The sequence below is a fragment of the Conger conger genome, chromosome 19, assembly GCF_963514075.1.
Source record: "Conger conger chromosome 19, fConCon1.1, whole genome shotgun sequence".
NCBI classification, from domain to species: domain Eukaryota; kingdom Metazoa; phylum Chordata; class Actinopteri; order Anguilliformes; family Congridae; genus Conger; species Conger conger.
Genome location: NC_083778.1, coordinates 17172679 through 17199410, shown reverse-complemented (window position 1 = coordinate 17199410; position 26732 = coordinate 17172679). Strand labels below are relative to the sequence as shown.

Sequence of the window (26732 nt, the reverse complement as noted above, 5' to 3'; positions counted from 1 at the left end):
GCAGCATTTCGTCCCGCTCCACCACAGTACAAAGCGCACACCACACACACACACCTGAAAACAGCGCGAAACATCACCCAAGTGAGAAACAGCAGTGGTTTTCTTTCTTCAAACACGGCATTGAGAAACGCAGAACAAACGCGCTCATTTCAGCCCCGCAGACGCAAAGCAGGTCGGATTCGCAATCACCCGTCAATCTCCCGCTGGGATTTTAATAGGTGGGAAACGACCGACTTATGGAAGAGCCCGTTTAATTCGGGATTCGTCAACACGTTGTCAAGATCGAGGCTAAACTCTTTATGTTCTGTAACAGGGGCGAGTTATAACCACCACCGTACAGAACGGCATGTTAACATAACCAATCTTGCACCCATCCATTATCTAACTCGTTCAAGGTCAGAGAAATTCGAGAAAATGTGAATCAGGCAAATAGAATGTCCTCGCTCCTCAGTTATAGACATGGCAGATGGGGAAAGCTGAACCCACAGGTCGGTCATTTAAACGTCACGCTTCCGCGAAAGTTCTTAACTTCGACTTTTAGCCCCTAGGACGAACATTTAACGGGTTGCGACGTCCTTAAAGATGGCGGACCTCGATCGATTTCCCGGGGTCAGGAGCAAATAAAAGATGAGAGAGGAATGAGCCCGGGGACGTATGGACGGGGGAGGTGAAGGATGGCGGCCATTTTGTGGACGGAGTGACAGGACTGGACGCGTGGAGCTGCTCAGCTCCCTCATTAAGCCTGTCCGGGGATCGATAGACGGTGTCAGGGGTCAGCTGAAGGTCACCCAATAACCCAATGGAAAGCTGTCCCTCCAAGAAACCGTCGATACCGCGCGCTCACAACGAGTCTCCGGCCTTCCACACGTCGGCACAGAAAGAAAGAAAAAAACTTCCAGTTTTTACAATAAATCCATCAAAGTCCAATCAAAATTTTTCCCATGATATTTAGCTCCTGCTGCTTCAAATGGAGATTTATGGAGATGACCACAGGCTGGTGTTTTTTCACGCTCCTGACTTTGTTTTTCTTTTTTTTTTCCTTTGTGTATCGCAACAATGACGATCGGGCCTCGTTTACGTTACGTTTCGGGGCCGGAGGCATTTCCGGAAAGGCATCTCAATCGCGCGCTATTATGAGCTAGCCGCGCGGCGCGCTAAACAAAGGCCCTCCTAATGGAAGCAGTAATGAGGTGCCGTGATTGGAGCGGACACAGAATCAACATCGCGGAGACCGGGCTGCCCCGGGGGGGGGAAGGGGGAGAGGGGTGTAATTGATGGCACGCCTTGTCTATTCTTGTCCTGGGTTTACCCGTCACGCACGCTAATTTGCCCATCAATCTGACCGGCTCCCCCGGGTGTGTGGGGGGGGGGGGGGGGGGCTGTACTTTCCACAACATCCTGCTTTAATCCCCCGCTAAGTGGTTCTAGGATTTATGGGTTTTTGCAAGGTTTTCGGCGGGTTTGCTCCATTTTCGCGGTCGTTTTTTTTCCCGGTTGCCGCGGACGACGGAACGGACCGCTCGCGCGACGTTGTGTGAAAACAGATCGATGGCCTACTGACCCAGCGCTGCCGCCTCGTAACGGAGTCTACCGCTCAGTCCTGTGACCGCAAACGCTCTGTTAAAGCAGCCGTGGATGGATATAGAAATAATTTGTGCAGGGGGGGTAAAAAAAGATTTTTAAAAATATGATAAAATCTGAGATAGCACCACGCCACATCTACATTAGACAGGGCCTCCGGGCCTGCTAAAGCCCAGGAAAGATTTGCCTGTTACACCTGCTGAGAGAGAGAGAGAGGGAGGGAGGGAGGAACGCAGAGAGAGAGAGAGAGAGGGAGGGAGAGTAAGAGAGAGAGAGTAAGGGAGAGAGAGATAGAGAGGGAGAGAGAGGAAGCGAGAGAGAGAGAGAGTGAGACAGAGAAAGAGAGTGTTAGAGATAGTAGGAGAGAGAAAGAGATAGGGAAAGGGAGAGAACAAGAGAGAGGCATATGAGAGCTTCCCAGCTGTTCCTGGTCCGTGTACGGAATGCCGACCATCCAATTTGGCGCTCCGGCCAACACCCAGGGCACGGAACGCCGAGGCCCACTGACCCACCCGGCCGCCCCGGCCTGGAGTGCTCTCCTCAGGGACGCGTTCACTACCGCCTGCCTCTCACACACACAGCCGCGCACTCAGCGCAAGAGGGGCGGGCCTGTAGCGTAGCGGTTAAGGTACATGACTGGAACACGCAAGGTCGGTGGTTCTAATCTAAGTCTACTCCCACGTTAGCCACAACGTGATCCGCACAGCCGTTGGGCCCTTGAGCAAGGCCCTTAACCCTGCATTGCTCCAGGGGAGGATTGTCTCCTGCTTAGTCTAATCAACTGTATGTCGCTCTGGATAAGAGCGTCTGCCAAATGCCAATAATGTAATGTGAATGAGCTTAGTTAGCTGCAGAGGGGGCACGTAGGCCTCCGGGGCATGTTCCAAGCACTACGGACGCTACGGTTATCAGAAACATCAACAAAGAGCTGTGTGGCGGTCTGCAGATACACAAGGCTTTCTTACCGAAACACACTCACTGTACCTTTCAGCCACTTTAACCCCTAAGACCCCTCACCCATCCACCCAGGAAGGACATCCTTCACGCTGTACAAACAGCACATAAAAGACCGCGGCGTATATTTAGAACCGGAGGAACTGAAGGGCCTACAGTACATTTTCCGAGCCCTAGAAGAGATATCGGGAGTGCCGTGCGCTCAGTAATGGATCGGCACGCATCAGTATTCTGCCGCTCTCCGGTCCGCGGCGTCTTCCCGTAACGCACGGACGGACGAACGGACGCCGCTTCAATCCCGTCTCGCCCGCCGGGCAGAGAGGGGGGGTCCGAGCCGACCGCTTCATCTCACTTTAAAGAGGAAGAGAGCGGGCGTTAAATCTCCTCCCGTGTAGACACCAGCACCTGTGGCTTATTGCGAAGCGCGGTCGCGGTCGCGCTGTAAATTACGACCGCGCGGCGAACGCAGAGACGAGGGTGAAGGCACGCCGCGGGTTATCGTGCGCGACGTCGGACGCACTTCATCACCGAGCGGCTGTCCCGAGGCCGCTGGGTGCGTGTTCCTTATCAACAGCAGGGACAGGGGAGATAAAACACAGCCGGTACAGGCACAGGGGAAGGGCCGTTCACAAGGAACTGCGCTTATTTGACAATGCCGCACCCTGAAAGAAAGGAATCAAAATCCTCACACACACACACACACACACAGGCGGCGCATACACACTCGCCATTTCAAGTTCTCTTAGTGAATTACCTACCCGGGAGTAATGTGATTGAAGGTGAAATCATGAAAGGAAGGGCATAAATTAAATTGAGCTTTCTTCATGATTATTCATCTCCACGTCCGGTAAATACCAACAGAACATTTTTTGGGGAGAAATATGCGCGGCCTCACTTTCCGAATTAAATTTTGCGTGCCAAGTCCCTTTCGGAGTTCAGACTCTGTGCGCAGCGAAAGAGAGCGAGAAGCACACTTCTGAGACTCACAGGAGACAAGTGAAAAGCCCGGCGTCTGTTGAGGCACAAACGCTGCATTCAAAGTCCCACTTTCAACAGTTTACTTACAAAAAAAAAAAACTGGGTTTCAACCCAACAACCCAGAGGTGGTGCGGAGTCCAAAAGGGGGGGGGGGTTTGGGGCGGAAATGAGGTCACACTGATGGCACTCCACAGATGCTGTGGTTCTTGGATTTGTTCCGGCTACAAGGCGGGTCGTTTTGAAGCAAACGTTGTGATGTCACAACTTCAGGACAAAACGGCTCGTTTAAATTTTCTTCATACGGGTTGTGTGAATTTATTTGTGCGTTTTAATACTTTCACTGTGTATTTATTTATCTTCTTTATGATACAAGGGAAATGTCATTTTCCACATTTTATGGGACCTTTAAATTTAGATGAATTGAAAACTACAGACAAACTACATGGTTATTCACATTTGTAACTGGGTGTCTTGGGTGGCTTAAAAAAACAGGTACAGAGCAAAAAATAGACTGGACAGAGTTCTGGTGGAAAGATTTAGAGCATCAATGGACCTGTTTGCATGGTAGTGCAATTTGCAGATTGGGGCGGTCTCGCTCGTGTGACGAGTGGGATTGGTGTGAGCCAAGGTCCTCCAAGCCTTTCATGGCCACCAGTGTGGCTAATGGGTTTCTAGCCTTTGAGGACGATTATTTTCGTTGATTCAGACGGGGGCAATATCGAGGATTCTTCGAGGGCTTTGAGGAACTTTAGCAGTGTTAAAGAACACGGATCGTCTGGCCTGGCAGCTTCCCTTGAGGTTTGTCTTTTGAAGACTTCTCTCCTCATGAACGCTAAGTGAAGCCGACGATGTTGGATCTGTCGAATCCGCCAGATAATCCATCCAGTCTGTTGATGTTTTTTCACACTCGCTAATCACGGTCACAGGGGTCAAGTGCTTGGGGTTTCAGCGCCTCAGATCACTGCAAGCATCAATCTCAAGAAGGGCACAGCCATCGTCCAATCAAGACATTTATTAATATCCAGCTGCATAAATGCCACATAGCGTAAAATGGAAGCTATTTAAGTCAGTGTGGATAAGACCACCTGCCAAGCTAATAAATAATGGAAGGTATCTGAGATGTGCTATATGGTGGTTGTATGAGTCATTTCAGACCTTTGCAACCTAACACCGCTAATTTACTAAGGAAGTGCGAGCGGTTATTAGTTCATGTAATATTATATTTGCCAGAGAGAACGCAAATATGAGCAACTGAATCCTGGCGATATTACCAGGGCAAGCCCGACTCCAAAATAAACACGTGGGTAGAAGTGATGTTGGGGCGGGTCTGAACTTTGCGTTATGTAACGCCGTGTTTACTTTGCACTCTACACTCCAGTAGCCAAATATTTATGAAACATATCAGCCATCTCAACACCCTTGGAACACTCAGAAATTATATAGTTTTATGAACATAAGGAACGAACATATCTCCAAGTATATTTTTAACTTTTTATTTAATATGGCTGAATGTGTTCTGTTCATTTAGAAAAAAACAGGGTTACCTGCTCAACAACCACTGGTGACTAACTAAAGCATGATATTGGTTCTAGTGTAATGATATTAAGGTTCCGGTATTCTGATTTTAAAGTGCCAGTGTTCCGATCTGAATGTGCCAGTGTTCTGTTTTTGAGCATCTGTCCGTGTTTGTTCGAGCGCAAAAAAACAGTATTTCTCCTCCTTTGTCATGCAGATCCCTTCAAAGCCACGCCGAGGAATACAGAGACACCAGTAAACACTCCAGGCCTTTAATCTCGACAAAGAATCACGCCGAGTTTTTCTGCCTGTTCTGAAGCGCCAGCTGGCACCAGGCCTTCTGGGATTAAGAGCCCAGCTTACGGGACTGGAGATACAAAAAAAACGCCAACATCCGCCACGAAAAACAAACGGCAGTCAGATACAGGCCCACCGCTGCGTCTGTGCGCGTTAATGCAGGCTCTGGCATCCGCTAGCCTTCCGCTACGGACAGCCACCATCACGCCACGCGGCGCTCTGCAATAAAACTATCCATGAATCACGACCTCAGTCCACCAACTAAAACCTGAAATAGTTGGCTTTAGGCTGACATTTAGTAAGGTATTATATGACAGTGTATGTTACAATTTCATAGTCTTGATACACCCTTAGAGAGAAACATTGTCAGCGCTTTTTTTTTTGTTATATCCTACACTTATGCATTGTATGTGTATGTTTCAGAAGTAAACCAGGCAACTGGTACTATGCCATTGCTCAATTGTAGGATGACACTGCCCCACTTGATATTTGAACCCGCAACCCCCTGAGTTATGACCTTAATAGACCCGCGCTATGAGGTGATGTCGCACAGAACTCCAGGCACCGCCGCTGATAGATACTCCCCCGTGCTAGACCTGACACTTAGAGGCGGGAATCGGACGGGTTTCCTCAGGCGTGACGGCCATTTACCTGCGCGCACGGCTCCGGAGAGAGCCAAGATGGCCCCCGTCCAAACACCATTTTGACAGTGTGAATTTTTTTTGTGAAAAAAAAGAAAGAAAAAAAAGCAACAACCGAAAAGTTTGTCAGCGATCCAAAACGTCTAAATTAATCACTCAGATTGCGGCATTTCAAAAGCGAAAGCGCGGTGCTGATGTTTAAATAACTAGGCGGCTAAGAGCACAATAATATTTGTATTCGAAAGCGATTAGATGAATCAAACAGGCACTGTATTACACCACTGGAAGCCATTTTGATGAGTTGTATTCCTGGGGACATGCGGGTAAGGCTCTTGTTTACGCGTCGTGCAGTGCAGTCGCCGCCCGCTACGTTTACGCGGAACGTCTCCTTCCTTTGTCGCCTCGACCTGATGAATGCCGTCATAAACGAGGAGGGCTTGCCGTCCCTTTATTGTAAGAGCACTGAAGATTATCGCGCCCGTCTATATAATATTGAAACCATCAGTCAACTGTCAATTACAGCCTCCGATGCACGCGCGCTCCAGGCTCCGTGGGTTTTGTATTTGTACGGCGGTTAGTTATTACAAACGCACGTTGCCAGCGGTGACGGATGTTCGCCTGCCGTTGCAGGAAAAAAAACGAAACTTTGACGGAGTGTTTTTATTTGAGAGTTAACCGCCAAGCAGACTGTGAGCCTGGTCGAACGTTGTCAATGACAACGGCAAAGGCTAAAAAAATATATTTAAAACAATCAGTGGAGCAGTCATTATACCTGCATTTCCAAAACTTAGAGACTTTCACGGCACACCACTGTCCAGAGTGAATGTATGGACCGAGATGGGATATATCACCAGTAGGAATGCCTTTTCTTTGTGCGTTTTAATTGAGCAATATGAATGTCAGTTACACGTATTTTGACTTTTGTGCACCCCATCTGTTCATTTCGGTTTTTTAAAGGAGGATTAGGATGTTTTTTTAAAGCATTTCTCAGACAGCACACCTGACTCCGCCTGACAGCACACCGGAGTGCTACAGAGGTACACTTAGAGGTTTGAGGCGTTGTGTGTTCAGAGATGCTCTTCTGCATGCCACTGTTGTAATGTGTAGTTACTTGCGTGACTGTCACCTTCCTGTCAGCTTTGACCAGTCTGGCCCTTCTCCTCTGACTTCTCTCATTAACTGCTGCACACAGTTTTTTGTTTTTTTTTGCAACATTCTTTCCAAACTCTAGAGACTAGTGTAAGTGAAAATCCCAGGAGATCAGCAGTTTCTGAGATACACAAACCACCCTGTCTGCCACCAACCATCATTCCTCAGTCAAAGTCACATAGATCACATTTTTCCACATTCTGATGGGTGATCAGCAAAATTAGATAAATCAACTGAATTGCACTATCAATTTATATCAGTCTAAACATTTCCATCTATACCCTATGTGGGGATGGAATAGGTGGAATTAAATTTCTTCCCAGACTCTGTGTGCTATTGGGTCAGGGTCCTTGATGACATCAAGAATTCCCTGACCTAATGGCCAGTCTCATTGCACATCTCCTCCCATAGTTTTTGGACAATTATCCATCTGCCAGTCTCACTACTTCTCTAATACAAATTACTTGTGGGTGGTACATTTTGGGAGGAGTTGAGGAGGGACATGGGGTGCTGAGATAGTCCAGCCAACACCCATACCATCCTGACGTTGTTTTCAAAACAGAGTTTATGTGTGACTTGAAATGAGTGTTATTATAGTCATCTACATTACTTTGAATCGATGTTTGGTGGATGCGTAGTGGATACATCCCTCTGTGATAATTTATGGTTATCAAAAAAAGAGAGAATTCCAGCCACTTTACTTTTCAGCTGACTAGCCACTACTTCAATTAAACAAATTAAATTAAATTCTACCTCTTTTACTGAATAAACACTTCTACGAATGTGCCAAGAAATTAAATTAAAATGCACATTTTACTGTACAGTGCATGCAAAGACACCATTAATTCTGATTTATTATAATGTGCTTCTCACCAATTATAGACAGACCCAGCATGCAGTTGGGAGAAGGAGAGGTGTTATTCTAGATTTTTTTTTAATTTTTTATCAAAGGAATGTGTGAGTCTTTTCCTCTTACTGCTTTTTTTTTTTTTACATTACATAACATGCATACCTACATCAGTAATAATAACAAATATAGGTTATATTTTATACTGAGGAGCTTCAGAAGGGATAGACCTCAGGGTTCAAACCCTACCCGGCCGGCCAGTCTACCTGTCTGTTATGAGGTTCATATCCCTCAGGTTCTACCGTAAACTGAATTAAATCTGCGATAGTGGCGTAAACATGGGATCACATGCCCCTGCTAAGGTGAATAGATCAATGAGAGAGAGAGAGATAGATACATAGATAGATTTAAAAAATGGTAAATGGTTGGCATTTATATAGCGCCTTTATCCAAAGCGCTGTACAATTGATGCTTCTCATTCACCCATTCATACACACACTCACACACCAACGGTGATTGGCCGCCATGCAACCCCCCGACCAGCTCGTCAGGAGCATTTGGGGGTTAGGTGTCTTGCTCAGGGACACTTCGACACAGCCCGGGCGGGGGATCGAACCGGCAACCCTCCGACTGCTCTTACCGCCTGGGCCAGTGTCGCCCCATTAACATGCAAGCAGCAATATTTGGGTCTATTCTGGTTCAGTAATGATGGACTCTGTGGGTTTTTATCCAGAGAGCAGCCCACAGCCGTTTTAATGACCCGGGGAGTCGTCACAATCTGTCCGGTCAGCGAGACGCACACGAAGCACCCGGTGACATCGCCGGGGTAACGGGCAGCAGAGGAGACCCCCTCTCTGCCTAATCAGTGCACGACGGACGCTAATGGCTGCTCAGTAATGATGCAGAGTTTAATTACGCTACAGGCTCATTACCTGCCCGGGATAGGAACCCTGCCTGCTACACACACACACCAACACCGGCATACTCACTCACACACACACACACACACACACACCAACACCAACACCTGCATACTCACTCACACACACACACACACACACACACCAACACCAACACCTGCATACTCACTCACACACACACACACACACACACACCAACACCAACACCTGCATACTCACACACACACACACACACACACACACACACCACAAACCAACACCGGCATACTCACACACACACTCACACACCAACACCGGCATCCTCACATACACACTCACACACCAACACCGGCATACTCACACACACACTCTCACACACACACACACACACACACACACACACACACCACACCAACAGCGGCATACCCACACACACACACACCAACACCAGCATACTCACTCACTCACACACACACACACACACACCCACACACACACACACAGACGACATTTAGCCCATCAAACGAGTCCCCAGGACACCGCAACCTCCTGGCCCGGCTGCTTTCAACAAACACGGATTGTGACCTCTTCCCAGCCCCCCCCCCCCCCCCCCACGCCCCCCCCTCTATTCCCGCACTATCGGTACGGAAGGCGACCGCTCCCACCTTTAATTCCCCCCCCCCCCCCCGTGGCACACACACCACATCAGCACCACGTCGCAAATTACCGCCGTGAAAAAGCAGCCCCGTTTCAACGCGATACTGAACACTGAGAAACACCAGGTGCTGCCGCTAAGACCCCGCTACGCGGCACGAAGCGACAGCAGCGAACGCACAACAAGCTGTCGCCGTTTTCACGCTCCCCGCCTCGCGCAATTTACATAAATCTAAGTATGATTTTTGTTTTGTTTAGTTTTTTTTTCACTTCGGGAAATCACAATAATATAAAGCAATTTGCCGCGCGGCACACAACACGGCAATGTCGTTAGCGCTCGGGAAAAATAACACGTGAAATTTGAAGGAGTATGAACGTAATAATGGCCTTAATAACGCACATAAAACACGCGCCGCGCAGTCGGGCTACGGTTCGAGCTGGCAGCTGGGCGCAGGTTAACTCGGATAATAAACCGCACGGCCGGGGTAAAGACGTGCTTTAGACAGCACTTAACGCCGCGCCTCCTCTCCTCCCCGTCTCTGCGCGGAGACGCGGGCGCCCCAGACTCTCGGCGTGTGACATTTCCCTCCTCGTTTAGTGAAACCCGACGATGTCGGCTGCCTCAAACCAGGCTCTGCGTGAATTATTCAGAGGAACCCCGTTTTTTTATTTTCCCCTCCGCTGGAGCCTCCTGTACCGGGCGTGGCTCCGAGCGGCTCTGGGTGATCGAGCCTGGAAGAGGGAGCCCGTGAACGGGGCTCTTTCAGCGAGAAGGAGAGGCCTCGCGGCCTGGTAGCGTAGTGGTTTAGGTACATGACTGGGACCCGCAAGGTTGTTGGTTCTAATCCCGGTGTAGCCACAATAAGAACCGCACAGCCGTTGGGCCCTTGAGCAAGGCCCTTAACCCCACATTGCTCCAGGGGAGGATTGTCTCCTGCTTAGTCTAATCAACTGTAAGTCGCTTTGGATAAAAGCCAAATTACAAGTAATGTAATGTAATGTCATGTATTGTCATGTAATGTAATGGTAATGCCTGTAAACAAGTGTTGATCAGTAGTTCTGTACCTTTGGACGACAGCCTCGCTCACACAAATGACACAAGGACAGTGATATGCCACGCTCCAATGGTCACCACGGAGAAAACATTCACACCTCTAAATATAGGCCTCGTCCAAGGTACAGAGCTGCTGATCAACACTTGTTTCAGAAGTAGCTTCAGACGGCTAACCCAATTAGCTCAGGCTGAGTTAAAGACGTTGCCCTGGTAACAAAAGTTTCACCGGCTGTGTATTTGCAAATTCCTCTACTTCTTTTATTTCTGCTCGCTTTTTTACCTCCGGGCTGTGATTGAAATGTACCCGCAGTGAAATAAAAAAAATCGGGGAACGGTCATTCGGCAAATACGTATCCCCCAACCCCCCCTCCCCCTCGCCCGGAAAAATGGAAATGGCCATTTTGGCTCAACGGCGCGGCGAGTTTCCTTGGCAGACAGTGTTCTGTCAGCCTGCCAAGCGCAGATGCAAGGTCACCGGCTCAGTGGGATGCAATGGAGCGCGACGCCCTGGGCTACACTGCACAAGAATCGGAGAAACTTTCACAAGTGTGAAACAAGTGTATTTTTACTCCTGCATACGTGGCTCGTCTGTTCCAAAACTAAGACAAGGCATCTGTGAAAAGTTTGAGTGTGTAAGCAGGGAAGCTTCCTTCATGTCTAAAAGGTGAAGAAAGAGATTTTAGACAATGTTGTGCATCGTGTGTATCACCTGCGTGCCCGAAAATGAGGTTAAAAAAAAAATTTGCTTGTTAAAAAGCATTCTTCACCAGTTTGCCAAATTCGGCAAATATAACAGTTCACCTACGTATGTACAGGACAATCATATGTAGATATGCTCACCATGTGGCAAACTGTTCCTCTTCAATTAAGGATAACTGTCAGTCATTTTGAAGTTTAGTTAGGCGTAGCATAGTCTGCTATAGTGTCAAAAAATGGACAATGGACAAGCTAGCAACTTGCACTCAGCACGGTAGGCAGCAAGACATCTTCAGAAAGGTCGCTACTACATGAACCCAATATTGTACCCAACTGTGGCGCACACACATTCGGTCTAAACAGAAGAAAAATGTACCAGCTTGACAATATGCTTGTTTTTTTTCTTGTTGTTGTCTCAGCAATATCTGTCAGGATAAATGAGTGTGGGTCTACGCTTCAAACCACATACTTGGCATACTACTAGTACTACACTCATTACATTACATTACATTAATGCCATTTGGCAGATGCTCTTATCCAGAGCGACGTACAGTTGATTAGACTAAGCAGGAGACAATCCTCCCCTGGAGCAATGCAGGGTTAAGGGCCTTGCTCAAGGGGATCAAACCACCGACCTTACGTGTCCCAGTCATTTACCTTAACCACTACGCTACAGGCCGCCCACACTCCAATGAAGACCGGTCTGAAGTTTAGTACGAGTCTTGTGCTAGTATGCGTTTTCGCCGCACAGCCCGGGTCTTGATGCGATAAAAACGGCTCGAATTACACAGAGACCTAATTCGACCTTTCTCTTAGAATTTCACTCTGCATCTTGCGTTTGGGTGGCACGGATGGTGCAGTGGGTAGCACTGCCGCCTCACAGCAAGGAGGTCCTGGGTTCGAATCCCCGTCGGCCGGGGCCTCTCTGTGCGGAGTTTGCATGTTCTCCCCGTGTCTGCGTGGGTTTCCTCCGGGTACTCCGGTTTCCTCCCACAGTCCAAAGACATGCACGTTAGGCTGATTGGAGAGTCTAAATTGCCTGTAGGTATGAGTGTTTGAGTGAATGGTGTGTGTGCCCTGCGATGGACTGGCGACCTGTCCAGGGTGTATTCCTGCCTTTCGCCCAATGTATGCTGGGATAGGCTCCAGCCCCCCTGTGACCCTGATCAGGATAAGCAGGTTCAGATAATGGATGGATGGATGGATCTTGCGTTTGTGGTTTAGGTGCACAGGCGTGCGAATGGAAGGAGCGGTTTCATTATTATTATTAACCCCCGGCGGGGATTCTTGGGCTTAAAGCCGGCTTATGTCGTCTCTGCCAGGCCCATAAGGAGGAGCTGAGAGCTCTACAGGTAATCGGACGGGCGCAGAAACAGAGCCTCCCGCTCTCCCGCTGGGGCCAAACTGTGGAGCCCGGCCCCCGTGCCACTTCATTAGTGCCGGGAGAAGGGCCACACGGCAGGGAAGGGCCAGAGAAGAGCCTCCTCCTGTACTCCCAACAACACGCTCACAGGCAGCCACTGATCTCCAACCCCAGGGCTCTGCCTGCCTGCTGCCAGGAGCTGTGGGGAGGGCACAATCCGCAGCCACACTGACCCTACAGTGCTGCACTGTCACCTCATGCCCATCCCTGCTGTAAAACCCAGTTCTGACAGCCTGAACGGCTTGGAAACTGACCTGGTCAAGTTGGTCATGAAGCTGGTCTAGCTGGGTATGTGCTGGTTAATCAGCCTGGTCAAGTTGGTCATGAAGCTGGTCTAGGTTGGTATGAGCTGGTCAACCAGCATGGTGAAGCTACTCATGAAGCTGGTCTAGGTTGGTATGAGCTGGTCAACCAGCCTGGCCAAGTTGGTAATGAAACTGGTCTAGCTGGGTATGAGCTGGTCAATCAGTCTGGCCAAGTTGGTCATGAAGCTGGTCTAGCTGGGTATGAGCTGGTCAATCAGTCTGGCCAAGTTGGTCATGAAGCTGGTCTAGCTGGGTATGAGCTGGTAGCTTGCCTGGGCTACCAGCAGTTTCAAAACATAGCTTGAGCTATGTCAAGTTGGGAACTGGTCTCAACTGGTAAATCAGCCAAAACATGTTGAGCTGGGAGTTGGTTTAAACCGGTCAACAAACTACCATCTGTTTCACAAACCTAGCTGGAGCTATATTTTTAAGCAGGGACTTATTAATTTTACATGACATTTAATTAGTGCCGCTTTTATCCAAAGGTCATTAGAACAACTACAGAACACAGGGTCAGATGAAGTACAGTATCAGTATCCATAGCCATGCACATCAAGCCTAGTTCACATTATTACTCCTGCTTAGCATGCCACTACAAGTACCAATTAATTTTCATCAATTTAACCAACTACCAATTCATTTTCATCAATTTAACCAACTACCAATTCATTTTCATCAATTTAACAAACTGCCACTTAATTTTCATCAATTTAACCAACTACTAATTCATTTTCATCAATTTTGCCAACTACCAATGAATTATAATCAATTTAACCAACTACCTATTAAATTTCATCAATGTTCTCCTCATTAGTTCAACGAGTACATTAAATTGGATGTCGTCTTTCAATGTTCTTTTTAAAGGTACGTTTGGTCATTTCGGACTTCTAACGGTTAAGAGAGGAACAGCAGCAACAAACACCTACAAACTGCAACACTGTTTGTCCTTCCCCCTTCTCTGTGAACGCGCTGACATTGAAACGCCATCGGCTGTGGCAGTTAAAACCAATTTTCAACCAATGAGCTTGAATTATTGTAGTTATACAATGTTTTGGTACAGAATGTTAGGCCGTCAACTGTATATTACAAACACAGGCAGAGGGTGAGTCAACATGTCAGTGAGCCTTTTTCAATGATATGAAGGGATTTACAATTGTCTTGTAACAACGTTTTAACACAAAAGTCTTACCGATTGTACCTTTAAGGTGCCGTTTGTGTTAAATGTTCAGTTCAGTTGTAATTGAATTTCATGACTCCGGACAAATTTTACAGAAATTTGATCCTGAGACAAATAATTTCTTAGTGAGTGTGCTAGCAACGCCCAGCTTGTAGACGTTGGTCCAACCCTGTCACACCACCTTTTTACAAAGAATTAAGCTCTACTTACAATGCTAACAGGAGAACGTTTTGTGCTTTCTATGACTGCCTCAAAAGTCATCATATGGAACAAATTTCAAATATGTGATATTGTACCGTCTTGCTTATACAGTAGTAGCAGCATATTTACAAATATTTGTAAAATACAAAGCAGAGCTGCACGACAGGGTGTGATGAAGAAGTCTCACAACTAAGTTCTTCTTCTGCTTTAACATCCAGTGAGTCTGGACCTCCGAGTTTAATTTCCCTGAGGTTGTACAATGTCACATGAAATCTAGAGCACACATATTAAATATGTAATAATCTTACTACTCTCGCCTACTCCTACCATGTAAATAATGATGTTTTCCATGTTACGCATGCACTTCTGTATAATGCAGCGGTATACATTGTAATTTATTCTACCACACACGGTGGGGGGGGGGGGGGTGGAAACAAAAAGGTAAATAATCAGCCGGGCGATAAAAAGCGCAGCTCTGAACGTGTTGATGAGTGTTGTTCTCGGCGCTTTCCTAACGAGCCGGGAGACAAACGAGCAACCAGGCTGCAGATGCTGCTAATGACGGTGGGCAGCGGGGCGTGTGATTGGTGCGTTGTCGCAGGGCGTTAATGCTAACGTGCTAACGCCCCGATCCAGGGCTACAGCTGGAGCAGCTACCTCGATCGGGGCGACGTGATCCAGGAGACCAGACGGCTTGCTTTTCCCCAGGCAGGAACAACGGCACAAATGTCTGATTTAATGACTCTGAAACAAGCTGTAATTTACAACCAACACCATGAATAATAAGTGACAGCGTATTCCCATCGCAAACTTAGCATGAATCTTTTACTTTGACTATGAATCAAGATTACATTTTATTTATTTATTTATTTATTTATTGACACAATCCCAGTTGGTCAGTTCAAGGATCACCAGAATTAACTTGTGAAATTGTACTTGTGAAGAAAAATGTAAGGGCACGTAGTCATGTAATCGTACGTCTTACGCGTCTTGGCTGAATTTACTGCAGATCTTTATGTCCCCATAGTGCAGGGGTGGCTAACCCTTGGTCCTGGAGAGCCGCAGGGTGTGCTGGCTTTTGTTTTCACCAAAAAATCAGCAACCGATTCAGAGCCAGGAACCAGGTGAGTCGACTTAACTGTGTAATCGACTGCTTTAATCAATCAATTAACTGCTGAGTTAACAATGAAAGGCAGCACACCCTGCGGCTCTCCAGGACCAGGGTTGGCCACCCCTGCCGTAGTGCCACTGGGAATGCCTCGGAAGAAATGGGAATGCTGTGAGTTTAGCCTGCTAGCTGAGGGACAGAGAGCTATATATCCCAGTATTCCCAGTATTCCCAGTATAAGGCCAAGGCCCTTCACACAGGAGCCGAGACATGAGCCGAGCTCGGAGCGGAAGTGTAGTCGCTCTTAAAACAGGCCTACGGGCTTTAGCTGGGCTCGGAGTCGGCTTACGAGGATCCCGGCTTTCTTCATCTCTGCGTTAATCCGTCTTTAGAGGGTTCGGCGCGAGAGAGGTGAGCGTGCCGTCACGCACCCGCCCTGCCGGGAAGGACACGCTCTTCCCCGGAGCGCCGGAGCGCCTTCTCCCGATTCCGGGAAGCAGCCGACTGCGCGGCCCCGGCTCGGATTTCACCCCCGAGAGAGAGAGAGGGGGGAGGGGGGTCTTATTCCAGCAATACAAGGACCCCCTGCCGCTGGGCAGAAGAGAGGAGTGAATAATTAATGTCCGGAGCAGGGAGAGACACAAGGCTGGCAGCAGGGGTGGGACCGCACAGCCGGCCGATCGATACGCATATCAAAGCGCTTCGTCTCATAATGGGGGTGCGGGGAGCCCTTCCCCCTCAACGCCCGGGCTCAATAAATACTCGCGCGACGGCAAAACGGTTTCTTTTACAAAGCGGCCGGCTCATTACGACAAACCCCCCCCTCGTTTCACGAGCCCGGGCAACCCGGCGTCTCGCCCCCAAACACGGTTACAGGAGCGGGGGGGGGGGGGGGGGGGGGGTTTGTAAGACAGCCGCCTGAGATTGTGATGGAGGGGGGGTTTGTTTTTTAGAGCGAAGCGGGCGGGTTTGAAAGTTTGGGCTCTGAGCCGCTCGCCCGCCGTCACCAAAGGCCGGTCTCACGGTCACCGCTGTGCCACGTCGCCCATGGTTACCACGCCCGTAGGGGAACAGGGTAACGGCATGGCCTCGTAACCGCGAGCTGTAAAGCGATATTTCTTTAATTACAAGCAGCTGAACTGAGCGGCGCTCAGGGAAAGGTCGATTACAGTCATTATGGCGGGCGGCGGAGTTTACACCACGCCAGGTTCTGCTGGGGTGAGGCAGCAGGGGGAGTCGGGGGTCAGAGGTGGAGATTCGGGGGTTAAGTGGTGATTTTGGAGAGAGGGCACACTTGTGTCCCCCTAGTCGTAGCAGAGTGAGCGAGTGGAGGAGAGAGTCTAGGAGGTCTGAACTGGTTTTGGCAGAGTCTAGGAGGTCTGAACTGGTTTTGGCAGGGTCTAGGAGATCTGAACTGGTTTTGGCAGAGTCTAGGAGATCTGAACTGGTTTTTGGCAGAGTCTAGGAGATCTGAACTGGTTTTTGGCAGAGTCTAGGCGGGAGCTGGAAGTGGGTGCTGGTGGAATTTAATCCAACACGCGAGAGAAGGTAACGGTGTTTTCCCTGACAGATTCGTTGGATTTTCTTTACTGCAGTGCGCGCCCTGGGGAATACGAGACAAGAGGACTGAAAGGTATGACCAAATCCATATCAAATTGACAGCAGTGCAGTGTGACCGTTGAAGAACGGACCAGACACTCAAGTCCCGTGTTAAGACCTAAACACAGCACCCCTGTAAATACCTCAGTGAACACCGGGTGCACGCTGAACACAGGGATTGTGGGTAAGATATGTAGAGTCACCATCCATGAAGGAGTCGGCTAAGCACCGCATAAGAAAGACGGCGGTTTGATTTAACGCGTTACTGAGATTCCTCCCGTGAAATATTCATGGCAGCGTTTGTTATTCATGGCCTTCCCCACAGGCTCTGTCCCATAAACCCAGGAGCATGCACGGGGAAAAACTGAAGTCAGCTAAAAAATTAAAAAATAAAAAAGAATGAAAAAATAAAATAAATCATGTCAGACACTCTCTGAGGATGAGCACATTTAGGGAAATATAATGATGTTTAGCTGCCAAAACAAGAAGGAACACAGCAACTCGCCCTGCGCCTTATATCCGCTGAAATCAAAGGGTAGGAACCGCCGCCAGAGAGCAGGAATCCGATCTGAGCTCCCTTTCCTCTTCTCCTTCAGAAAAACAAGGGTTTCTTTCCCTCCGGGAGTAACGCTCCTCTTTCCCCCCCACCTCCTCCCTGCTCCCCCGCCTCCCATCTCTCCTCCGGTCGGAGTCTTCCAGGTGTGCTGGAGCAGACCTGGGTCTCGTAGGACAACCTCCAGCTCACCCACCACCCTTTCTCTGCTTCACGCTGCACGTTTCCCAACGGCAAAACACACTCCAAACAAAGGGAAGGTGTCTTAAGAGATGCAGAGAGTAAAAATGTTTTTCTGCGTGATACTGGTAAGAATAGCACACCGTTGAACATCCGTGCTAAAAATAGCTACCGCCCTTGACAATGTCATTCTTGCAAGTAATATAATAATAATGTATTCTTATAAAGCCATTGAAATGGATGGAATCTCAAGTTTGTGTAAAGAGAACGCATTCAATTTCATGCATGTTTTATTGACATAGGATCAGTTTTAACAGAGCATTTAGCTGAATATAAGCACCATACAATTCATCTAAAATTTGGTTTTTGTCAGTTTTCAGGAAGCAGATTGAGCACACAAAATGTTTTGCGTTGTATCTGAATTGCTTTGCCTTGTTTTATCTGAATTTTTCACTACACTCCAAGAAACAGAAACAGGCACTGAACTTATCTATCAGCTCAACGTAAAATAAATGAAATACTTTCATAAAAGCTAACAATAATAACTTTTTGAATATTTATCTTCACTTTTTTAATCTTCACTGAAAGTTATACATCTACACTGCCAACCCAGGATAAATATTTGGCCAAAAAAAGCCCGTTTCCAGATTGAATGCTTCAAGAACTCAAGTCAATTTGCGATTTGGCAGCAATCGCACAGAAGAGTTACTCAGAATTCAAACAGAAATGCCTTCAAAACCGGCTCACTTATAATGCCGAAAATGAAGGATAAATAATTGTGTGACATAAATAGACGGTGCATTCAATGAATATTTAGTGTTTACACACTGAGCTAAAACTCACCCTCATAAGAGTATTTATGTTCCCGGGAATTTATTACTGCATCAGAGTATTCCAGCAGAATTTAAACAGGATTCCATCTCGTGGGTTCTCTCCCCCCCCCACCTCCATCACTACTCCTGTGATGTCAGCGCGGTCATAAAATCTCTGATTTATGGACAGGATTGCGCGCCCAGCGTTTACCCCTCTCTGTCCGAGGCCAAACAGGCCTGGAGTCCTGGAGCCGAAAGCTTGATTTACGCTCGACGCGTCCGCGAGGGTTAGTGCGGCCAAAATGATGCCATACCAGCGGACACACCCCTGCTCGAGGGTCCGCACGGCTGCCTCCACACACACCAAAATGTTTTAACGACTGCACAACGAGAGCTTGGGATAATCATTGTGCTGTGGACACACGACTGAAAAGAGTGAAAATGCTCCAAACGCACGTTCGTTTCGATTTGACTTCGGCAGAATAACGTGTGTCCGTCCGTGCAGTAAGTACGACCCAGCCTAAGGCAGCCAAAACCGGGCTTCTTCTCTGAAGCTCATTTCCTGGTCATGCTGAGAGGCTGCTCACTAGTGCCCCTGTGGCTGGCTCCAGTATAGGTCATCCAGACCCGTTTTCAGTGTAAAATCAATGGCACAATTGCGGTCAAAATACAAAGCCAAATGTTTTTTCCCCCAGAAGAAAATGCAGTCTCAATCTGCGTTTATTCTTTATCTAATGCCTCCCCATGTGTCGATTTTAGGACAATACAAGCAGTACTTTGTGGACGAATCAGGGACAGATTACATCACTCTCCCACACGCTGCGTGGAGGAGCCGTGTCAGCATCGCTGGCGATCGAGGTGAGTTTCCCCCTCGTCACTGAAAAGCGCTTCGAGAGACGCCGGCCAGCGAGAAAAGCTCTATATAAATGCACAGAATTATTAAGGAATTATCACTGCGCGGTCTCCGGCTCCAAATCGTGCAACGTGGCTAAAAACCGGACTTTCCCGGGCTTCAGAGCGCATTAGCCCGCGGATCGTCAGCGGGTGACGTGACCGCGTTCTCCCCGCAGGGCGCTGGGTCCAGCACCTCACAGCTGCAGGGGCTCCACACCTCCAGCCTTCCCTCACACACACACACACACACACACACACACACACACCCCCGAGGCCGGGAGTGTTTAAAAGATTAATCAGAACACATGTCGCCCCGCGACGCGTCTCCGTAAAAATACAGCAGGATTAGCGCCATCTGCGCAGGCTGGGAGAGCCAAGGCCACGCAGAGCGACCGGGGGTTGTTTTTTTTTGCGTGGTAACATCGCGCGGTTTTCGCGGGGGAAAAAGGTCACCGCCGTCGAGTTTGGTGAAAGGTGCGGACGGCAGGTCGTCAAAATCCTTTCCCCTGAAATGCAGAAACGGACACGAGAAAAGCAGCTCTGTTTCCGGTGGGCCGACCATCCTGTAAATGCAGAGCGGTGCATCCGCAGACAGTCAGGGGCGTTTAGACATGTTTAAAATGTTGGGTTGCACAATAAAGATGTATCATCCGTGATTCCTGGATTCATCAGTAACTGTAGCAGAAATGACACATCGCATAAATGATTCGGCAAATTAAATAATTCAAACCTGATGTTTGGATGAGTTCCTGCAAGAGGCGCAGCCCTTTCTGCTAACCCCTGGTCTAATGAAACTCCAGGGCTAGATTGAGGTTATCTGTGCAGGTGCGTGGCGTAGCATACAGACAGAGGGCACACAGAAACAATGACCACTGCACTACGGGGCTACACCAATCAGGTTTCACTCCACTGACCCCTCGATCCGAGCGCGCGGGATTGATGTCAGTACGAGCGTTCAGCCAATCGCTCAGGAAACCCCGACAAAGACGACTCGGGGGAGGAGAGGTGACCACGGAAAACAGCTCAGATGGAGCCGCCATCTTAAGAGCCGGCCCTGGAACAAATTGCGTGGACCGGCTTTGCCTCACAACAAGAAGGACCCCCCCTGGTAAACAACAGGGCAGGAATTCAAACCCCGTGTCAGGCCCAATAAATACTACACGCAGGAATAACTGGACACGTCCGCTTCGCATGGAACCAATCCAACCCAAATGATATACGGTGTTAGCCATGAGCCATAGCCGTATCGTGTAATAATTTAACCTTCGTTTGGCCACGAAGGTTAAAGCAAGGCCCGCTTTCTTCCGGTTGCAATGATCCGGGGAAAACCAGGCCGGTTTGGGCCCGTCGATCCCACGTAGGGCAGGACCGTGAAAGGGTCACATTCAGCGAAGACGTTTCAGACATTTGGCGGGGACATCGGGAGCTGACAAAATGATTTTTTGGAAAAGTGGCCGTGATTTACAACCACGGGTAGTCACTCCCGCCTTAGTTCCTCCTCTAAAAGACCTGCACCCCCTCCCTCCCCGGCTCATTGAACCTGTTCCGGAAAGAAGCACTCTGTACAAGACGGCGTCGGTTTGGAGTGACTGGACCATTGTTCTGCGGGGACTCACCTCCAGGGTCTTGGAGCGGCTGCAGAGAAGCTTCTCGATGTTGCTGGCCGCGTTCACCACCAGCTGCGCCGCGTTGTTGGGCTCCACGCTGAAGTATTTACTCTTGTCCATAAAGATCTAACAGAGCAGAGTGATGCTTTTAACACTGCATGCAGCTAATCTCAGAGCCTAAACATTTATAAATATTTGCAAAACAATGGATCATCTCGTTGCCAGGAGCAGTGGATGACTAAAACACAGCCATCCACTGAAGGCCTCAAACTACTGCTGATCAGGTGCGGATGCCAATGTCTAGCTGAGGCTGGCACTCAGACCTGCACTGTTCACAGTTCACAAAATCACTTAAAAAGGGACAAATGCTGATGGCTTATCACTTGGGTGGTACTGTACCCAATAGGTTGCTTGGAAAATGTACTCATTTGCGCCCAAAGAGAACATTACTGTACTTTCGGGGCATGGTTGGGAAGAATTTGATCCTTGAAGAACGAAAAATGTACCTCAACTGCCACTTTTTCTGAGAGTGCGGTGACAGACTTGCACCAAGGATGGATACCTTTACCAACTGAGTCATTCAGGAGCCCGAGCTGAATTTTAAGTGTTATTTTGACAGATTTGGGCTCCAATTCCAACTGTCAAATTGAGCTTAAAGGTGCATTGTTAAATGAATAATGAAAATTAACGTTGAAATTCAGCTAATTTGCTGAATGAACAGAATTCAATTGAAACCGTCCCCAAACCCAACACCCAAGCAGTAGCGAGTACGCAGGAAACAGGAAACAGGAAACAGGAAACAGGAAACAGGAAGTCTGCATCAAAACCCACCTTGGAGAAGCTTGTCACCCCACTGGCCGTTTCCGCCAAGCTCACCAGGTCATGCTGCATCTGATCCACCCACTCCTTGATTCTGAGAAGAGACAGACAGATATACGGTCCAATCAGGTCGACCGCAGACAGGAAGCCGCCCCCTACCCTCAGCAGTCGCCATCCCCTAACGTTCAAGCCCGCCCCATATTCACCTACTTTTATGAGTTTTCGCTTTAAAAGTTAGTTATTAGTTTGAGCCGGGGCCTTTTTTTTTTTTCTCCGATAATCTTGAGGTTGAGGGTGAATAAATCTTAAGAGAAAAACATTTCTGATCGACTTCTCTTGGCGGTGAAGGTAGCTTCAGAAGGCATTGCAAAAAAAGGAAGCATCAAAGTGAACTGAACAAGAAGGCAGACATTTCTTCACATCGTGCAAGACACACAGGACAAGACAATGGACGGGGAGATGAAACTGAAAAATAGATGAATATCGGTTTGATTTGACACATTTTATTTTGACACCTCCCAAAATATAGTCCGTACATTTTTCGGAGGTGTAACCAGTTGAGCCTGAGGTTGAAACTCAGCAGGGGTGTATTAACTCCTCTGCATCATAGAAGGGCCTTACAGTGTATCAAAGACACCCAGATCAGCTCCAACTAGCTTTGCTGGCACAGACTTTATATAACCAATAGCAAACATGCTACGGAAATACACAAGCCTCTTTTTCAACCGTGTACCAGTTTGTAATAATTATTTCAGAAACTAAAATAGCTTTTCTCAGACTTGGGAACCAGGCGGTTGTAAATAGCAAGAACGTTGGGCTCATTCCAATCGTTTATTTTTCTCTGCTTTTTTCCTTTTCCTTGCTCCCGACTCAAAAATAGATCGAGGTCCGCCATCTTTAAGGACATTCCAACCCATGAAATGTTCCTTCTAGGAGCTGGAAGTCGAATTTAGGAACTCATCTTCCGTCGGCACTTGTTTTTCCAGCCTCTCCTGATGGGTGGAGAGGAAAAAACCCAAAATAAAATAGGAGAAAAATAAGCTCCTTTTTTTGCGCTGAGGCAGAGACCATGTGTTTTGGTTCTCTTCACATCTGCCATATTTATAGACAGTCAGTTTCTTTCTGAGGATGCTATACTTGGGGGTTACAAAACTGTGCAAATAAATTCATAGACTCGTGCCAAAAACTAAACGTAATCCTCACCCGGGTTCTGCCGAGAACGAAGCCGCATTTCAACCAGGTGCAAGAGCAGCCAAACATTTCGTTTCTATTTTTGGATAATGCTGAGTGAAGTTTCAGTTACCAGGTCTAAGCTGACATTGAACAGAAATGGTACAACCGTTTTCTCATTTCTAACACAACACAATGAGCCAAACAGGCCCTGAATTTCAGGAGAACCAACACCAAAGTAAGGAATGAAAGAAGTGAAAAGCCTGCATAAAATGTTGGGTCACAAAGACAAAATATGCTGTGGTTCGGCGGAATACAGTCGTTTTCACTCTTAAACCGAACACAGGGCACAAGAGTCAAAACGGAGGCCTCAAACTGAAAGTGACATCTTCATTCAGGTGGCCCAGTCACTCACTCCACGACCAACTGGGGAAGAATGTCGTCTTCCCTATCCAGATTTTTTAAAAGAGGCCGTTAACATTTTGTGGGAATAAATAATTCAGTCCCGATTAATTATTCATTAGACTGACGCTGTAATACCGACTATGTAATTAATAGTGTGTTATATGTGTCCCGGTCCGGAACGGGATCATAGCATGCATGCAAAACTATTGATCTAACGCCAGGGGATAGTTGGGAGGGGTTAAACAATGTCAGACATTTTGTTTTAGTTAAATACATGCAACATAAAAGCTATGGCCATAGTGGCCAGTAGAAAGATCATTGACAGTGGCACGGCCTATAGATCTCACATCTAGTGCCAGCCTGTAGCCAAGTGGTTAACGTACACGACTGGGATCTGGAAGGTTGGTGGTTCGATCCCCGGTGTAGCCACGATAACATCTGCGCCACTGTTGGGCCCTTGAGCAAGGCCCTTAGCCCTGCATTGCTCCAGGGGAGGATTGTCCCTTGCTTAGTATAATCAACTGCAGGTGGCTTTGGATAAAAGCGTCAGATAAACAATTTATTTATAATTGGAAGTACTCAGCTCAAAATGGCAGACTTGGTGGAACAGTCATTTGAGATATCTCTCTGTGGATGGCACCATGCAGTCAAACCAAAGGATGGGTCATCCGATCGATCTGGTTCACATCTGGGTCAGCAGTTTGTGGGCGGGGCCACAGACAATTCTCCAATCACCAGGCAGGGTCAGGGGCGGAGCGAATGTGGACAGAGATTGAGTGACAGGCCGTTTCTCAGGTCCCCTTCCACAAGCAGCCCCTCCCCCCCCAAAACGCAGAGCAGGATAAAACATCAATACAGTGGAGTATCCAAAAATCCATCCAAGTTTAAATCTCACAGCACAGGAATTGCTTGAGAAACAAGTGGCAAAAACGTCGAGATAATGGAACACAATTATTTATAAGTCAGCTTCAGAGTAACCAGGGTCTGTTTTTCACATATTTGCCAGCCGATATCTGACTGCAATTTGTTTCTCTAACCGCAGCGGTTGAAGGACCCCATGCATAATGTATTGGACGGGGGCTGTCGTTCTGCACGTTTAAAACAGAGGCATTAAAGATTCATGCGCTCAGAAATATAACCCTATAACCGTACGTGTGCGCGTGAAGGCAGCGTTATAATGTGTCATTTTGTGCTTTACATCCGTGCGGTGCATCCCTGCCTTCCTGTAATGCGCTCGACCGCCCCCTTAAAACCGACTCAGCCTTAACAACAGCGAGCCGTAACTCCTGTTCGAGATGTGGCCGGAACCTTTCTCAACAGCGAGCAGCATCTGCTTCTCCTTACCCGGGCCTGCTTGCCACGCCAGGAACAAACACATTTTCCAAAACAACTCACATCATGGAAACATTCCTGCCTAAAAATAAAACTTAAAAAAATTAAAATAAATAAATAAATAAATAAATAAATAAATAAACTCACATCTTTGAACCTTTATTTAACCAGGAAAATCTCTTGGGATTACTGATCAATTTTATGACCGAGACCTAGCCAAGACGACATACTATTACTAAGTTACAGTTTGAGCACCAACAACAAATTTATTGTATTGTCGAATAGTTGACGAGGTACATTTACAGTACCTTGCTATGCGGAATATAAAGGAGTTGAAGGTGCTATAAAAAGACTCTGAAAGTATTAAAAGGGCACTGTCCCCAAAAACATACTCATGCATTTAAACGAGCCGCCTGGACTTCCGTGAAGTTGTGACATCACAACGACACGCCCGTTTGCTTCAGCCCGGCCCACCTTGTAGCTGGGGCGTATCCAATCGGCACAGACTGCGTTCAGTTCGTTGGAGCTAGCCGGCCAATGAGAACAGTGGTCCGTTGACATCGGCAGAACTTTAACGACACGGTCACTAAAAGGTGTACAATATATGCACCTTTCAGACTGTCAGCGATGCCAGGGAAGCGTCGCGTGGCCCTCCCACAATGCACTATTCCGCTTGAAGGCTGCACAACTTGTTGCCACCGGTTACAGTCACTTATAGCAACAGAGCAACTCTCTGGGGGGGAAAGGCAGGCTATTCTGGGCCGGTGTGCAGCCTTTGGCTTCCCGGAGAGGAGGGCGGCCATGTTGTTGCGGGCACCCCGCAGCTTGCCCGAGGACATTCATACGGACGGTGCAAGTGGGGCACGGTGTCCAAATAGCAGGCCGTTTTTATTCGGCTCTTAAACTGCTCACACTTTACAGAAAGGTTCGTGAACTGGTATTCACAAATGTCACATGAATTAATGATGGACAAATACATAAAGCATTAAATTTACTTTTTATACATTTGTATTTTAATACAACCAACTCACGTATTTGTACATGACTATGTATACATTAGCAAACCGTAGTACGAACTTATATTTAGTTTCCCATTAACGAATACATTAAGAGTTTTTTTTTACATTCCAATATGAATTGGCAATAACTAATTTAGTTGTTAACATGAATTAATCATGCACAAATGCATTATCAGAGCTGTACAGTTTCACCTCTCAGTCGTAGTCAGTTGACAACTGAATTTGTTCATGCCAATTCATGGAACCTTATTGTAAAGTGTGACCCTTAAACTTTATATTGTATAAGGGCCATTGCTAGTATTATTAACTGTGGGATGATAACAGAATGACCTGTATACATACACTCAAAGTGTTTACATTTTACATACGGTCTATTAGCTGCACGGGACTGCTATAGTAATAGTGGTTGTAAGTAGTACAGGACAGTACGCCTGTCTTTGATCAGTTGAGGACAGGGATCACATCCCATGTACACATGATGGCTCGATAAACAACGTGGATCTCCAGGACCAGTTATGGGTAGTGCTGATATACAAGGCAGTCAGTGCAATGAATAAATATGCATATAAAATATTTATTTATAATATCATGAAAAATTTCAGCCATTTTTATAGGGAGATAAATGACACGTTTTCAAACACGCCCCAAACCGGCGAACACCGTGGACAGCGCATCTGTTGCGGTCCGTAAAACACGAAAAAGCTTTTTAAAAAAAAATGTTTTAATCTGCCTCCACCTGCCCCGTGAAAAACGATGGCGTCAGGAGACGAGAACGAGAGTTCGAGGCGGCCGGCTTCCGCGGAAAAAAATTATTCTGGAACACGTAGCGGGGTAAATTAAGCACATAAAAAAAGGAAAAAATG

The 26732-nt window shown here is 47.5% G+C and overlaps 1 protein-coding gene across 1 annotated transcript in view; it reads right to left on the bottom strand.

The window, feature by feature from the left end:
• cacna2d1a (calcium channel, voltage-dependent, alpha 2/delta subunit 1a) overlaps nucleotides 1-26732 on the bottom strand; it is a 121173-nt gene that overhangs the window by 77877 nt on the left and 16564 nt on the right. Inside the window, exons 2-3 of the mRNA XM_061229166.1 lie at nucleotides 21956-22037; nucleotides 21134-21250 (exon numbers count right to left, since the gene is read on the bottom strand). Of these exons, the coding sequence (XP_061085150.1) occupies nucleotides 21134-21250; nucleotides 21956-22037 (199 nt within the window). The remainder of the gene's footprint in view (nucleotides 1-21133; nucleotides 21251-21955; nucleotides 22038-26732) is intronic.